The 16,884-nt window shown below is 32.2% G+C and overlaps 2 protein-coding genes and 1 long non-coding RNA gene across 6 annotated transcripts; 1 reads left to right on the top strand and 2 right to left on the bottom strand.

Moving 5' to 3' along the window:
• Positions 1-4,372: 4,372 nt before the first annotated feature.
• LOC146883983 (uncharacterized) lies at positions 4,373-6,096 on the top strand. 2 transcript variants are annotated; one of them, XR_014984540.1, is made up of 2 exons: positions 4,373-4,821; positions 5,862-6,096. It is a non-coding gene; the product is annotated as an uncharacterized LOC146883983 (long non-coding RNA). The 2 variants fall into 2 exon arrangements; XR_014984541.1 differs by having other exon boundaries at positions 5,761-6,096.
• A 4,054-nt stretch (positions 6,097-10,150) lies between these two features.
• Positions 10,151-10,983, bottom strand: LOC114164516 (uncharacterized). The gene has a single exon (XM_028049227.2). The coding sequence runs from the start codon at positions 10,787-10,789 to the stop codon at positions 10,274-10,276; it is 516 nt and encodes a 171-aa protein (XP_027905028.1). The 5' UTR covers positions 10,790-10,983; the 3' UTR covers positions 10,151-10,273.
• Positions 10,984-11,858: 875 nt separating this feature from the next.
• LOC114163004 (U-box domain-containing protein 52-like) lies at positions 11,859-15,132 on the bottom strand. Of its 3 annotated transcripts, none has more exons than XM_028047046.2 (8): positions 14,906-15,132; positions 14,687-14,769; positions 14,479-14,600; positions 14,170-14,376; positions 13,801-14,047; positions 13,605-13,706; positions 12,952-13,380; positions 11,859-12,803 (listed from the first exon to the last, which is right to left on the bottom strand). In XM_028047046.2, the coding sequence occupies exons 1-8, from the start codon at positions 15,051-15,053 to the stop codon at positions 12,000-12,002; spliced, it is 2,142 nt and encodes a 713-aa protein (XP_027902847.1). In that variant the 5' UTR covers positions 15,054-15,132; the 3' UTR covers positions 11,859-11,999. The 3 variants fall into 3 exon arrangements, with proteins under 3 accessions (XP_027902847.1, XP_085523080.1, XP_085523079.1); XM_085666954.1 differs by having other exon boundaries at positions 14,931-15,071; XM_085666953.1 differs by having other exon boundaries at positions 14,868-15,006.
• Positions 15,133-16,884: the final 1,752 nt, after the last annotated feature.

Raw genomic sequence — 16,884 nt, 5'->3', positions numbered from 1 at the left:
ATTTCTGATAAGGCATGCAGCGATGTTCATTGACTGGTTTTGTTGGCCAGTTCCCAACACACTGGAGTGGTGTGTGGTGAGTATCGAATTCCAAAGGATATGTGTGCACAGTGAAAATTGTAGCCTTAGGGATTATTAGGGTTTATCACTTATATCAGTCAATTTCGTCACACCCACTTCATATCTTAAAGGAATCAAATCAATACCCCCACTTCACACCCAGCCCTACCCCAACCACACGATGTGGGATTTCAATTGGTTATTACTTCAATGATGCCGACACACAGCCAAATCAAAACAAACCATGTAAAGAGATAATTAAAATAAACACAATTACTACACCTTGCAATTATTATTATTGTTTTATTTATATATCATATGTTTTATTAGTTCTAAATATATCTAATTTAAAATAAGAGAATATAAGTATAAAATTTTGATAGCTAATATTACATACTAATTTTAATTTTAATTCATAAATTAAAATTAATTATAATTCTTTATTAATAATACATAATATGTTAAACAACAATAATTTTTAATTTGTAGATTTGGTTGTTATATTTAATTTTGTAGTGACAACCATTGATATTTTCTATGATTTTCGATTTTCGAAAACAGTGATGCAATCTCTTGAATCAATTAATTGTAATTTGACTATACATTTATCACATAGTATACATGTACAAAACTTTATGACTGAAACAAAATGATATTAACAAAAATGAAGATCTCATAAAGGTAAGAAAACATGGGATACAAATGAATTTACAAGATAAAACTTAGTGGATTATTTCTTTCAAAGATAAAACTTGATTTGTAACACATAGATTTACTTAAATAAGGCATAAACTATTTGACATTTTTCACCAATTATAAAAGTTACTACTATTTGGGTACTTTTTGACAGTGTTGCAACAAATAAACCATTATCAGAGAAACTTTATGTGATATTGGAAATTTAAAATACTTTCTTTTTATTTCACTACTCTATTGCAGCAATCAACATGTTCAACACATACTTGTCAATCATACATTTCATAAACGAACATATTGAAACTGATTACAGAAAGTTTCAATCTGAGCTTTGTCATAAGACTTAAAACTACAGGAAGGTTATCTCAAAAAGTGATGAAACCATGTTCACATGCAGTTATTCTGAAGCTGCCGAACATCGATCATTATAATCTTTCTCTACTTGTTTGGTTTTTCATTGCCCCATGTTGAAACACCTGGAATTAACGATGAACCATTATGCATCCTCTTCACTCACCAAAAAGGGTTAAAACTTTACATCATGCTCCTTCCTTATTGGGAAACCTAGCCATTTCTATCTTTCCCCTTTGTGATCCCATACACTTCATAGTTCATATCATCATTGGAAGTATAATATATAGTTATTTTTTAATATATAGTTGGCACAAAATATAGTATCATACAGGCAGGCCTCAAGATCTGCATTTCACGCCCATAATTAAGGTGTGAAACAGCCTTTGGTCCGCGTGATCAATCTATAATATACAATAAATAAATTCTCAGTGGATTTTTCCAGTCTGCAATTAAATTTTGCATTCCAGTTTATAATTTGAGTTATATTATATTATTTTGAAAGACTGAAATATGTAACAAAGACATATCTCCAAGAATATGGCTAGATGTTTTTGCAAGAAGAAATTCACACAAGAAAAAATGATTGGTTTTTGGTTCCTGGAATCGCGAGGTTCAATGTGCGATGCATCCATATTTAGCAGGGACAAAGCAGCTGAACCAATGAAAGTGGTTAATATAGAATTACACAAATTTAATATTAAATGCATATATAATGTAGGAATTGTCAAAGGCATAACGTGCCTAAAACTAAAATCACGCACTTGCTGCAATTGCTTGGAACATAGACGCTAATGACATCAATAATGTTTGAACTAAAATAAGGCATAAAGCATATATACTTTAAACTGCTTTAGCGGCGCATTAGATCTTTGTGTGACCTTTTGTGTGTATGAGGCTGTCTTGAGCAATAAGTGGCCAATATATTACTTCTTTAACGCAATTTCTTCTTCTTTTATTAAAGGAAGGGTACCTGCCATTATAGTTCCATGTGTTGTCCTTCAATTCGATCACCACCCTATTGTGTGTAGAAATAAGGGCACCATGGATATTCCTTAAAAGATGGACAACAATAATACCACATTTAAATAGTTTTTGATGCTGATATTTCAGAGCAAGAAACCATTATACCTCAATCATCGACTTTCTCATTTACGAGAATATCATACACATTGTTATTGTTATCTGAAAAGCGAATATTTTTTTAAAATATGCTTTCTTAGTTTAAACAAATTCTAGTACTACTGTTTATTGATTCAAAAGTTTTCAACAGCTATAATACCAAATTGCTGCAAATCAAACATTTAATCATCATTTGTATATAGCCGCCACTAATCAATCGTGTTTATTGTTCCTCAAAATTCTTTATCAGGAACTCCAACACCACCACCTGTCTGCGACAAAGCATGCACTCTACAACTGACCTAATTGAATAGTTAATTGTTTTGCTACTGTTTCTGTTGTGTCTTACATTAACCGAGCAAAGTTTTAAGTACTAAGCAAATCTTGAAGGCCCCGAATTTCAGACACAATATAAAATACAATATCTATAGGAAAAATAAGATCAAATACACACGAGAGAGACTCTTATGTATTTTCGGAATAAGAAAAATATTCCATTCTTATCAATTTTATTTTTTATTGGAATAAGAAAAATATTCCATTCTTATCAATGAATGTGGATCACAATAGTTATAAAAAAGAAAATAGTTAAGAGAAATAAAAGCAAAACCCAAACCCCATCTTTCATTATGAAATGAAAATCTAATCTTTCACCCTCCTCCCTCAGTATAAGGACTAGGAAACCTGTTCCTCACCCAGCTCAATCACTTATACAGATATAAGTAAAAAAAATGTACCAAAGAATATATATATATATATATATATATATATGAATGACTAAACTTTAGTATAATTTCTAAGGTACTTTTTGATATTGCTACTAGAGTTTTATCTAGATGATATTTGTATAGTAAAATTTTCATTAAAAACGCGAATGATGAAAGTGAAACTTCATTTTGTTCGAGTACTACAAATATATTATAATGAAGTTAGATCCGAGTTTTGTCCATGTATATAGAGTACTTTAATGTTAGTCAACACCTACAGAGACTAACCATCTCTCTTTTAACCTAACTATTTTTCACCAATGTTAGTCATCTTCTGTATCCTCTCACAAGAAAAAAGAATAAGTTTATTTTAATAATTTATAGTTTACTAAATGAAAAATTATAAAAAAAATATGGATTTAGTTCAAAAGAATAATAATAAGAGAAATAATATAAAGAAAAATAAAAAGAGAAATAATATAAAGAAAAATAAAAATGAACGTTTTCGAAAGAAATATAAAATGAAGGTATAATAATATATAAAAGTAAATGTTAATAACTTAGAGAACAGTTAGAAGTTTAAGAATCAAATCAGTTATAACCTGTGAACCGCAAACGGACATATAGTTATAGCTTTACAAGTAATGCAATTATTATAATAATAATTGGATGATAATATAAACTTCTTCACATTATTAGCCAATTAATTAAAATTTATACAATTTTAACAATTGATGTGATTAAAAAAAGTAGTTTTTCTTTTAAATTAAATTACAGTGAGATGTGGCAGAGATACAGACCAGTCCACTTTTTATCCTTGTAATGTGATATGAAGAGAGACGAATAATGTATAGATAACAGCCGATTTTAATGTTTAAAGTACAGATAACAGAACTTTTATTCATAATTTTTTTATAGCAATATACATTAACACCTTAATTAGTAGTATACTGTTGATTTGATCTTCTTATTTTCTTTCTATTTCTATGATTTATTACATTAATTATATCACTCATCTTATGTATCTTTCATGATGTTTACAAAACTTTTACTATTTATTTTTTGTATGCACTCACAGTAATAATAAAAAAAAAACAAAAAAAGATTTCTCTTTAACTGAAAACACAAGAATTTTTCTTCTAGATGCAGAATTGAAGATAGGGCATCAATTAAGGGATGTTGAATTGCGAGGATTGGAGGGTTAATAGATTTAGAATTACAAGATGCGTTGGTAACAACAATGAATAAATGGGTTTTGTAGTTGGGCTAGTTGCATTGCATATGGGTGGAGAGATCATAAAGATAAAGTCTCAACACTTCTTTTTTATGCTTTCTCTCTTCTTCCTTTTTTTTCTCTTCTGTGAAAAATGTTTAAAATATTGCAGAATGGTCAGTGGGAGATAAACTCACATTTATTCCTCACATATACATGATGCAAGCAAATTCTCTTTAAGCTTCTATATAAACCCCTATCTCCCTCAACCTCTTCACACAACATCTCAAACCTTGATATCTCTTCCTTTTACACATATTCAAATGTGACAACCTTTTTGTTAAATCCAGAGGAATTCTTTGTCTCCTTATAACCCTTCTTACCCTTTTCAGAAACCGGAGGAGCCACTCAATTTTTCATAGATTCTGCACAAGTCAAAGGGTAAAGAGGAGGTGACAGAAGAGAGTGAGCACACATGGTGTTTCTTGCAGATAACATGCTTGAAGCTATGCGTGCTTACTCTCTATCTGTCACCCCACCACCATATATACTTTGTTTATTTATTTTCTAGCTTTCCCTTTTGTTGCTTAGACTAACCCTAAGTTGCAGCTATTAGGACCTCACTATCAGCCAAATAATATCAACACAACATCGATCTGATACATGTTTCAGGTATATGCGTTTCTCAGATTGTTCTTAATTAGTTCTTGCTTCTTAGCATGCTGAGCTGCAGTACCTAGCTACTTCATCAAAACCTTATTTAACACCTGTCTCCGAGGCAGCCATGTGCTTCGATACAGAATCTATTTTAACAATTATAATTATCTAACTCTAATTGCTTCATCAATGTTGTTGTTCTCTGTCAATATACTGTTATGATGAATATGAGACCGAGTAATCATGATTAATTAATTAATTAAAAGCATCTGGAAAACCTAGCTCGTCTTTTCATTCAATTCAGACAGTCAAGAAACATGGTTTTTCTTTGATGACATTGCTTTGGGTGTATCCATCTTTAAAAGAGATAACCGGAGATATATCTCAAGTCTATTCATGGAAAAAAGTATTTATATATCTCTTATCCTTAGGGTTTTTTAGATTTTCAAGGTTAAGAAAACTGATTTTCTGTAATTTCTTTCTCCTTCGAACAGATATTGCATTCTGATCACGGCTTTTAATTAATTTTTTGTAACTCAGGCAATCTGAGTAGGAACTTTTTGGATCTTGAAAAGACGCTGGAATTGAGAAAATATCATGAACTTGGGGAGGAATTTCTTTCTGATATATCTACTGATTTTTTTATCCCATTAACTTTAACACGATTCACCAACGTAGAAGGAAAAAGTAATCTGATGTAAGAGAAGGAGTATTTTTTGTACTGCCATAAACAAAAATTTCTTTTGTAGCCATTCTGGTGTTATGGGGAGGAAATTCCCTATTTTTCCCTTGTGAAAGGAAACAGAAGGTTAAAACTATATATTGTTGTCTTCTTTCTGTGCACTCTAGGGTTTGCTGAAATGTAAGTTTCACACTCTGAGATTGTGACAATCTTTCTGGTAAACTATATATTGTTGTCTTCTTTCTAACCACAATGATGTATTTTCTTTGTAGTTAGAAAGGGAAGAGAGAGTCTGGTCCATGCATTGCTTGATTTTCAAAGAAATGAGATATATGGCATGAATGTGTAAATGTTTGTTCCATATTTGTTGCAGTTGTTCAAATTAAATTGGCATCAGATTGATACCAATTACGAAGAGGAATCGGAGAAAATATCTTTAGTTGACTACACTCAAAGGTTGAATTCTGTGGAAACCCTCAGTTAAATTAAAAGGATTCTCATCTATTCTGTAATATTAGTGATCGTTGATTGAAAGTGAAATGGTAGAACAAGAATTGATGATTTCATTTGCCAATTTTAACGCATGTGGCATCATTTCAAGACCTTCATATCTGTTTCACCTTTCAATTTCAGCAAGAATTTGATTGATCAAAATATGAAACAATTACCACTATTTAACAAGCAGAAAAAATAAATCAAAGAATTATAAACGTGTGCTATAAATTTTTATAGCATGAAATAAGAATGGTCCCAATCCATACCCCACCGTCCCACCTTCACCAAAAGGAAAAAGAATCATTTGATTAGATATAGTATAAGGAATCATCAAAATTTCTCTCATTTTTATTTCTTAAGTTCAGTTTGGTATTCTCTTGGGAAGCCATTGCACCATCATGATATTCTTATATCATATGTACTGTATATATATATATATATAGAAAGAAAGAAAATAAATAAAAAGAGAAAAATTGATTTGAGAAGTAATAACAGTAATGAGAAGTTTTATCCATTTGTAAAGATAAATAGTAAATGCAGGAGAAGAAATGAAGTTATAGAGCATGTTGTTGAGGGTTTCTTTTTATAGGTTTGAATAAAAAATTGAAGGGATGGATTGAGTAGAGTCTGTTATAGAGTGGTCCTTCTTCTTTAAATGTATGAAGCAGGTGGGTTACTGCTTTAATTTATGGATTTATTTATAAAAATTTCAGCATTAATCTTAATTAACATAACATGCCACCTCCTACCTGCAACGAAAAGGGAGAGGCCAGACAGATAACAATTATTCTATCATTCTTTCTTTTATCTTTATTATTAATATCTCATTGTTTCTTTGTAAAAAATAAAACTTTACAGAATAACTTTCATTCCAACGTTAAATATCATGTTTTCACACACACACAATATATTGCTATGATGGTCTTAAACAAAGAGTGGTTCAACATATCTGGCTTTAAATCACGCCATTGAAATTGGTATGAACTGGTAAGCTACAAATTAATTAATATTACTCCCTTATTTGAATGTTACTACCAAAATTAGAAAACATCCCTTATATTCAATCCTATCTATATAAAAAAGTGATAATGCAGAAAATGAACTAGATCTACTTCTTAGAGAAACAGCTTATGGATCACTAAACATAATCACAGTATTAGCTCACAAAAACCATTTTAAAAGATGAAGTCATTAGAGATTGTATTTGTTTGATTTTCTTTTGTTTGTTTCTATTACATTACATGGTTTTATCAACTACTTCTGTTTCATTTATATTTGTTTTTCATCTGGAAGAAGTTGTGTAAAATAATACAATGTTATATATAGAGCAAAAACTGCCTTTGTTGTTTTTAGCAATAATATTTATTATTATTATTATTATTATTGAAAGTAACGTTAAAATAAAAATTATCACTGAATACCGTTTTTATGAATTTAATTGGAATTTACTGAACTAGTAAGGAAATGTAGTTTTATATGCTGTTTATTCTTTTCATAATAATAACTTTTAAATTTATACTTCCTTTTTTTTTTTATAGATTGGTATGTAAAAATCTATATACAAAATTAAAATTGTGTTTAAATATCATATAATTAAAATTTTCGACTTCTTTTAATAAGTACATATATATCGTCCTAAGTGATGATAGATATGATATCTTTGCACAAACGTATATTTTCTATTTTTCTTTCTAACTTTATAATGCTTTAAATTTCTTTTTAAATGCAACATAATTGTTTTCAAAATATATATAAAGTATTCAATATTTTTATTTAATAAATAAGAAAGTTCATATGAATTTTTTGAAATTCTTTTAACATTATATTAGAGTTTTCAATATACTTAAAAAATTCAATAATATATTTTTTTTGCATTCCATATATGATGATTTTTAAATTTTAAAAATTGAGTAAATGATTTAATTTTATTCGGATGTAAATCATTCTCATAGTATGGATAAATGAGTTGCACAAATCTCAAATATGAGTCGCACAAAAAATGACACTAATTTTTTAAAGTATAATGTTTCACAATTTATTTCCGTTTCAAGTTATCTATAGTTTAAGATTTCTATACATAGATTAAGAAAAATAATAAACACCTGCCTCTTCTATACAATTTTACTCAAACAGTCTCACATTTTCTATAAATAAATTAAATAAACGTAAATTGCGGTGGTTGAATATTAAATTATGTGACAATGAATTTGAAAAAAAAATACACTGAGAACGTGATTTTTTTTTTTGGAATAATTAAAAAAATAACTAAAACTGGAAATAATTTGAGACAGAGGCAATACAACTATATCCTCTACCATACTTTTTTAACATTCATTTTATATTATTTATCAAAATTTATTAGAAACAGATATTTCATAAATGAGAATGACATTCATTAAATTTACAATTTTTTGATAAACTTCAATTAAAAAATGTGTTAGAAATTATAATTATTTTCTCACAAATAGAAATGCAAAAGGTAAAAAATTAATGGAGAAAGTTAGTATAGATGAAGAAATATATTAGTTCTAACATATAATAAACTTTTTAAAATATCAATATTAAAAGAATGTGAGTCAATGAACATAGTTTTCATTGAAAGGAAATTATGGAATCCATATTTTCTATTGAATTTTTTATATTGAGGTTTCAAACTGCATTGCTTTTGTTATATTAAGAATGTTTTTGTTAGAAGTTTGGTTTTAACTAGAGATAAGACTAATTCACAATATATAAATGGGATGCAAACTTCATCTTACATCTTCTTACAAACCGGTTTTGTAGGGTTGAATTAGACTTAAAACTCATTTCTAATATGATATCAGAGTCAGATTAGAGTCTATCTTAATGAGTTTTCTTGAACATTCTTTGTCAATATATTTTACTCACCAAAGAAACAACTAAAAAAAAATCCAAATTTGAAGGAGCTTTTATCATGAAATGTCTTGAGCTTAAAATTTAGTGAATGTGTTTGTTTGACATGGATTATAGTTTATGTGATACAACGAAGGTGACCTTAAAAACGTATATTCGAACACGATGAAAGGAGTGAAATGGTTTAGAAGGAAGTGAAGAAAATCTGAGAGCTTTTGGGATTTTGAATTGTGAAGAGTTTGAATAAAAAAATAGAAGAAAGCACAACCGAAAGGTATCGGTGTCCCCACACTAAGAAGATTGATGCTACATGTTTTCTTTTCGTTGGACTTATCCATTTTCTAACCCTTTTTTTGTTTTTCTTCTTTTTTAATTTTGTTTTCTTCTCAAGTTTTAGTAGGTCTATAAGGAAGTGGTCCTCTTGTTCTAACTTTAGGACTTCCTAGGGGTTTGTTTTTTCATAAGACGACACATAATAAGATAACATACAAACTTATAATAAAACATCATGTTTTAAGATACGAATAAGATAAACATTAATTTTATTTAACATTTAGCGTTGTGATTTTTCTTTTTAACTTCTAACGCATCATTGACAGTGCGAGGAAATTGTTGGGTGCAGTAAGCAAAAGCTTATCAAATGTGGTCGAATTTGGCCCAACTAGTTCCAACCCACCCGCCCAACTAGAAGCAACATTTGGGGAAAGCCAAGCCCATTTCTTACAGCCCACAAGCTACTGTAATTTTGGATTTTTGAACTTAATGAGGAGGACAATCATATTTTAAGAGCTTTAATGTTATATAACCAACGTACAATCAATTATATGTTTTATTTATATTTATTATTATCATCATTTAAATATAATGTTTTATTATTCGAAAAATGTTATCAAAGAGTTGTTTAAAAATGTGATTGTAGGAAGTAAAATTTTCCTATGTTGGCTCCTCAATTTAATTTCAATCAAAATGTGTATGATGTATATGGAAAAGGGAAATTATACTTTAACTTACCATTGAACAAAAAAAAAATCTACTTAACAACTTCATCATAATAGTATAATAATATATATAATACTTTAAATTAAAAAATGTAATTAAAATATTAATACAATTGATTTTTCGGTAATTATTTTCTTTTATGAAGAGGTTAACATATCAAAAATCCAATGTTATATTGTAGAAAGAATCGCTTACTTTCATTTAGAACAGGGTTTTAGCTTCTCCGGCAGACACAGCAAACGGGACAAACGAGAAAAAGGGATAGAGAAGAAGGGTTGCAGGAACAGACCAAAATCATTTGTAACACAGATTATTTGCCACAAAATTACAAATACGATGTAAAAGAAAACAAAAACAGTGCATTTGAGACTTTCATCAGTACATGTAACGGAGACCAAACAACACATTAATTTGACCTTATAGAACAAAACTACTGGCTACCAACAATAGGAAGAATAACAAGAGAAGAAAGGGTGCATGAACAGAAAGAGAAGAAGCAGTGGAAGCGTAGAAATAGTAATAGGGATAGGAAAAGTCATGCGGCGCTGAGACCACCGTAGGTAGGGGCTGTCCTAAACCTGAAGGTGGTGGGGGTGGTGGAGGAGCCCCTGAAGAATGCGACTGCGGTGGAGGTGGTGCTAGTTTGGGCTTGGAAGGAGGTGGAGGTGGTGAGAAATAGGAATTATAAGGTAGTGATGATGATGATGATGGAGGATGCGGAGGTGAAGGTGGGGGTGTGATGAGCGATGGAGGAGGGGGTGAACATATCACAGGACATGTGGAGCAGTCGCTGATGCAGAAAAGGGCGCTTGAGGGATCTTCTGCTTTGTCCTCCCATGTCACCCTCGTAAACAAAGCAAGCACAATGAAGGAAACCTTCATCCATGAAAACAGCTTTTTTGTAATGAACCCTGAATTGCTGATGTGACTCATTTGGACTGAAGCTGGGGAAGCTCGGAGAAACTGAGAAGGTGTGGTGATAGGGTTTGGTAGTAGTGGTGGTGATGCTCGTTTTTTTGTGATGTGCAAGGTTTGAAGAATCGGGTGACTTGCAGAACTAACAAAGGTGGCTACTTCCTGTAATGAAAATGATTCTTTGGGGAAACTTGATTTCAGAATCTTTGTTCATGCTTCCTCTGTATGTCATCTAAATACTTGTTCAGGTTAAAAACTAGAAATATCAATTATATTATTGATGTTATGAATTACTATTCTCGTTCTTTAAATAATTAAATGATAATTGTTTTATAAAATTTGTTAGTTTATTGAGAAATTAGGTTGAGTTGTATATTTTTCATATATGGTTTATAGTAATCGAAAGTTGTGATTTTATATATATTTGACTTATTATTGAACTATTCCTAACAAATTACTATGTTAATGACAGTGTGACAGAACAGGACTACGAGTTCAATTTCATACTTATATATCGTGAATATAATCTGGGGATAAGAGGACCCATATCATGATTCATTATATCATTTTGTAGTTAGGACTTCAGAAAATGTAATTCTGAACCTTTTCATTTTAATGGTAAGGGAATCCAAAGCAATGCTTCTTTAGCAATAATCTCTCCCTTTTTCTTATACCAATCTCCAAACATAGTCCATCTCACTTTATCTCGATCTTATTATATACTTTGCTTTGCAAGCGGAAATTCGGAGCCTCCTTTTTACTTAAAGTTGTTGCAAATTCTTATAAAGCGTGGCATTATGACAACGCATGAACGAACTTCCCGCACATAATTCATGGTGAAAAGAAATTGAAAAGAATTTACACGATAGAACTACTTCATTTTTCAACTCACAGAATTTATATATATAATTTGAGCGTTTTCTGAATCTCAGTGCTCTTAGTCTGTCACCGTCAACCTTTAACAGCAGCAATGTTCCTTTCTTGGGGTAGCATTAAATTCCCCAACACCATCCAATGTATTACTTCCTAGTTGGTGGAAAACATATCAATATAATTACAACACTTTTAAGAAATTACAAAAAAAAAGTTACAACCGGAAAATGTTCTAGGAATTGAGTATTGATGGCTTGTGTTTTGCTCCTTTCAGTTGCATATACATCAATAATTTGAGTTGCATGGATTACATTTCGGTTGTTTTTGTACATGACATATAAGCCAATGCACGAACCTAGACCCTATTGGACGTCTCTGAATCTGAGTATTGACCTCGCGGAGGTGTGGGGGAACGTGAAACACAGCTATAGATCGTATCATCACTGCTGAAAGAAAATGGATCATTCTGAGGAGGCAATTCAAGTTCGCTTAACCTGGTAAGCTCAGGCAACACCTCCGTTGCAAGATTTGGTCTGTCCTTCTTGCTGAGTTGGGCACACTGCAATGCTAATTTGGCATATGATAGAGCCTCTTCCACAGGCCAATCTGTGATCACAGGGTCCAGCACTTCTTCAAACCTACCCTTTTCAACTGCCTTCCTAACTAAGTGAGCAAGGCCCATTGGAGGCTTGCCTGTGATTATCTGAAGTAGCATTATCCCCAGAGAATATATATCTGACTTTGTTGTTAGAATTCCCGTTTGTTGATACTCAGGATCAATGTAACAAAAGGTTCCAGCAGCCGAAGTCATGTAATATTGTGTCACAGTATCAGCTACAGAGGGAGGGACTAAACGTGCAAGACCAACATCACTGATTTTACTCACGTAATTCCTGTCCACCAGAATGTTGGATGGTTTGAGGTCTCGGTGCACGATGGGTTCTGGCTTGTTTTGGTGGAGGAAAAGGAGTGCAGTTGCTATCTCAGCAGATATTTCGAACCGTTTCTTCCATGGAATTGGTCTGCTGCTGTTTTTCCGGAATAATCTGTCTTCTAAGCTACCATTATCCAGGTATTCATACACTAAGCATCCATGCTCAGGACATGCACCAAGGAGGAGGACCATATGCGGATGTCTAATGCAGCTTAGTACCTCAATCTGTGAATGCAATTAATTAAGAAGGAAAAAAAAGTATATATTGTTCTTGCATTGCATTTATAGTGTCTTGATAACTAAGTGATGAAAAGGCAATGAAAAATTTAAGAGTCATACTTTTAAATATAGGAGTGAAAACTAGTGTAGTTACCTCTTGGTTGAACTGCTTCATGCCCTGAGAGGCATCGGGCCTTAAAATTTTGATTGCAACCGGGGTGTGATCAAGGTGGCCTTTAAACACAGGTCCGTATCCACCTTCACCAATTTTGTTTGACGGGGAGAACTTTTCTGTGGCCAATTCAATCTCCTCTATGGTGTATCTTCTATACCGGGTATCATTTTGAGCCAACGTAGATAATGCTCGTTCTTTCTCTTCTGCCTCTACCCTGGCCTTCTCCTCTGCATCCTTTCTTCTCTGTGCTTCCTGTTCAGCCCTCCTCCTGGCCTCCTCAGCTGCTTCCATTGCAGCTTTGGCTCTAGCCTTCTCCTTTTCTGCAATTGCAAGAGCGGCCTCTTGAGACATCCTAACTACCTCAACCCTGCGATCCTCTTCCAGTTTCCATTGACGAATCTGTTCCGCCTGTTAGTTAACCAATCATACATTCAAGAGTCATTTCATAGTTTTTCATTTCATATATAACCATAAAGAGTTAAAACCAGAACAACCTCCTCCACTGACTTCCAGTGACCATATATGAAGCATCATGGTTAAGGATGAAACTTATTCTTTATTAGTGAATGTGTTTGTCACAAAGTGGAAAATCCCTCACGTAGTATTTTTTAAAAACTTCAATAAAACGTAACCTGGTTTTTGGCTGAGATTGCTTGCTTGCAAGCTGAGCTGTACATGTCCATAGTTTGCTTCAGTTCAAGCCTCAATCTTTTCATCTCGGCTTCTAGTTCTTTCTGTGATGAAGTAATTAAATATTGGAATGTTAGGTTCATCTAACCATCTTTGTTCGGACTTTTTCACATGCAATAACATTTCTTTTACACTCACTGAGGATTGAGGAGATGATGACACGGGGAGGGATTCTGATATACCAGAATCAATTCTATTCAAATCCATTAACCCAAGCCCTGAAATTTCCCTTTCATCCATTGACCAATTTCGTGGACGAGCGGGTATATCAATGTGGTCTATTGATATACCATTTCCCGCACTCTTTGGTCTTTCTCTAGCATGTATTACTCTCATTGGTTCTGCTGCTCCTTCGTAAATGGCCCTGCTTCTAGGTATTTGTCCCCTATTTGCATGTAACCAAACCAAAATTATTAATTAAAAACATCTAACTGATGCTGATCTCAACAAAACACATATGTAACATAGATATCAAGTTGCTAGCTATGTAATTTCCATTCTTGGCACCTTAATGGTCCACCATCTGGACTGGGTGGACTTGGCGGCACAGGAATTGATTTCGGTGTAGTTAAATTTTTTGACAATGACCGTACCGCTGATCGAGCAGACACAAGCTTCAATTTCGAAATTATGTAAACAGAGCAGAAATCCGGAGCTGATTTGATCATGGCTGTTGGTATATCCTGACACTGATAGGCTTTAAGTTTTTTGAGACTGCACGCCACAACATTGTGAAACACATTAATTCGTTAGACAAAATATATATATGAAAAGGGGATAAACATACATAGAAAAAGCAGAGAAAATTAACGAAACCTTGACAAAGGGTTTTTGGCAGATGCACCGACCACGATACTATGTATGAGATTCCTGTTCGCAAACTCAAGAAGTCCTCTCACAACATCAGCATCATCGACTACGGCTTCTTTCATCATGACCTGAACGCACCAAATCAGTACTACAGTGAGTGCAAGTTTCATCAAGTACGACATTAACCGAAAATCTCATTGGCATTAATGCATACAGCTTTGCGAGTACACATTCCGCGTAAGGAATTGAAAATATTGACTACATCATCTTCGTCGGGTGGAAACACATTGGTGACATCTGCATGCATGCATGCACACGCAACATCAATAAAAGAGGGAAATCACAAACTATCTTAGGTGAATCAATTCCAATGATTATAATAAATGTTATATGACCACAAATATATGATATGCGTGAATAAGAGGGTAGCTACGATGAGAAAAGTTTTTGTGCTTGACATGGACGGCAATGATGACGGGGTTGTCAAGATGATTAACGGCCCAACGGAAAGCGTTGGCACTGTTCTTGTCTTTGTCGACGGCCACCATTGTGACGTTCTGCGGCGGGGCGGCAAGAGACATGATTGCACGTTAAGGAAGGTGCCGCCACCGGTCTGGTCCACCAAACGAAGATGCCTTGATGGAACAAGGAGAATGAAGGAGTTCCTCTGAACATCAAACCCTAACTAACCCAACTCCTCCTCCACCGTTCGTTTTTTCTTTAATTTTGGCATCGCTTTGACCAACCCTTCAATTACAAATGGAAATCAACCCAATCCATATTTGTGTTGATTTATCTATCAAACATCCATAGTTACACGTTATAAATTCAGCTAAAAAAATAAAGTGAAAAATACCTTTTTACTTTAATTAATTCAAATAATTTAATTTAAAAACTAGAGCTAATGTGAAGGTCTACCCTATTTACGACAAAAACATTAAAATGATCCAATTTTAACTTCAAAATTATCAAAATGATGTAATTTTAAAATTATGTCAGTTTGATACATGTGTAATTTTTTTAATTGAAATGTTATGGAATTTAAGTCTAATTCAACCCCACAAAATCAGTTTTATCTTACTTGATATGGAACTTCCGACATACCTCCTCACGAAATATATACATCTCGTGCGTGATCTGTTAGCAGCCCGATATCGGATGAAACAGAATATTCAAGAAAATTTGTTAAGATAGACTCTAACTTGGTTCTGATACCATATTAGAAGTGAAGTTTAAGTGTAATCGATACCAAACTTCCAAGAAAAAATCATACCAAACTAACATATTTTCTTCAAAATATACCAAGATGACACTATTTTAAATTATACCATTTTAATAATTTTGGAGTGAAAAAATGCACAATTTTAGTGTTATTGCCGTTTGATTACTGTGTTTTCACGTGTAGCACGTTTTTGTAAAGGATAGTTAGATGTTGTTTAAGAAAAGTTGTGAGGCCCGTGAGACAGGGAAAGTGGGGCAAGCTTTATCCAAATCCAATTGCATGATTGTTTACAAGGATCACCATTTTTTCTTTTTTTGGGTTTAGAAAACTTAGCTTTATAAAGCAATACCATATATTTTTAATTATATACTCTCTTTTTTTTTGGCAAAGATGCTTTTCGTTGTAATAATTAGTTAGTTTTTATAATCGCAACAAAACTCATCAATTCCTGTAAAATGGTTAGTTAGGTAAGAAATAGAAGAAAACTTGACTGAGAATATGTTTTTCTTGTTACACAAGCAAACATTTATCTTTTATTTCGTGTTTTCTTTTACAATAATATATTTGAAATATTTTCTTTATATTATAAATAAATACCGAGATGAAAATGAAAATTTCATTTTTTTTTCTTCTATATAAAAATTTAATTTGAACTCCTTTTTTGTTTTCTTTGAAGTATTTATGGAAATGTGAAACACACAATAGACCGGTAAAGTAAGCGTAATTAAAGTTTAAAAATGAAAATTTTGGTTAATCTTTCCGTTGATAGTCTTTAACTACTAGGTTGAAAATTTTGCCAAAAAAATGCATATGAATCGTTTGGGTCTCTTTTCTTTCTTCTTTTTTCACCTTTCTGTTTGATTTTCTGAAATTAAGGGTTGAGCATTCATGATTTGGAGCTCTCCATGGTATTAATTAGAGAGAGAAACAATGAAAAGTAGTGTTAATTGTTGAATAAGCATGTCAAAATGGGACCCAAAGGAACGTCGAAGGTGCATGCATGCTCCAAACTATTCAACTCTTTCATGCAATGCCTTAACAGACGCAACACCAGAAGGCTAGGAACAAACATATAATAATTTGCAAACAAAAATAATTAGACGTTAACTTATTTATTTAATAAATAAATGAAATTAATAGTCTGATTAAATTTGAATAAGTTATATTAATATTTCCTAAATCTTGTTAAA

Source organism: Vigna unguiculata, chromosome 9 (genome assembly GCF_037176805.1).
Source record: "Vigna unguiculata cultivar grain cowpea cultivar isolate G323 ecotype 2 chromosome 9, ASM3717680v1, whole genome shotgun sequence".
NCBI lineage: Eukaryota > Viridiplantae > Streptophyta > Magnoliopsida > Fabales > Fabaceae > Vigna > Vigna unguiculata.
This window is presented reverse-complemented; position numbering and strand designations above follow the sequence as displayed.

Bases quoted from the DNA above. Each gene is read 5' to 3' on its own strand.
- LOC114164516 (XM_028049227.2), bottom strand. From the start codon at position 10,789: ATGAGTCACATCAGCAATTCAGGGTTCATTACAAAAAAGCTGTTTTCA.
- LOC114163004 (XM_028047046.2), bottom strand. From the start codon at position 15,053: ATGTCTCTTGCCGCCCCGCCGCAGAACGTCACAATGGTGGCCGTCGAC. The intron at 14,770-14,905 runs GTAGCTACCCTC...GCATGCATGCAG, and splicing joins GCACAAAAACTTTTCTCATC to ATGTCACCAATGTGTTTCCA. The intron at 14,377-14,478 runs GTTTCGTTAATT...TGTGGCGTGCAG, and splicing joins GCCAAAAACCCTTTGTCAAG to TCTCAAAAAACTTAAAGCCT.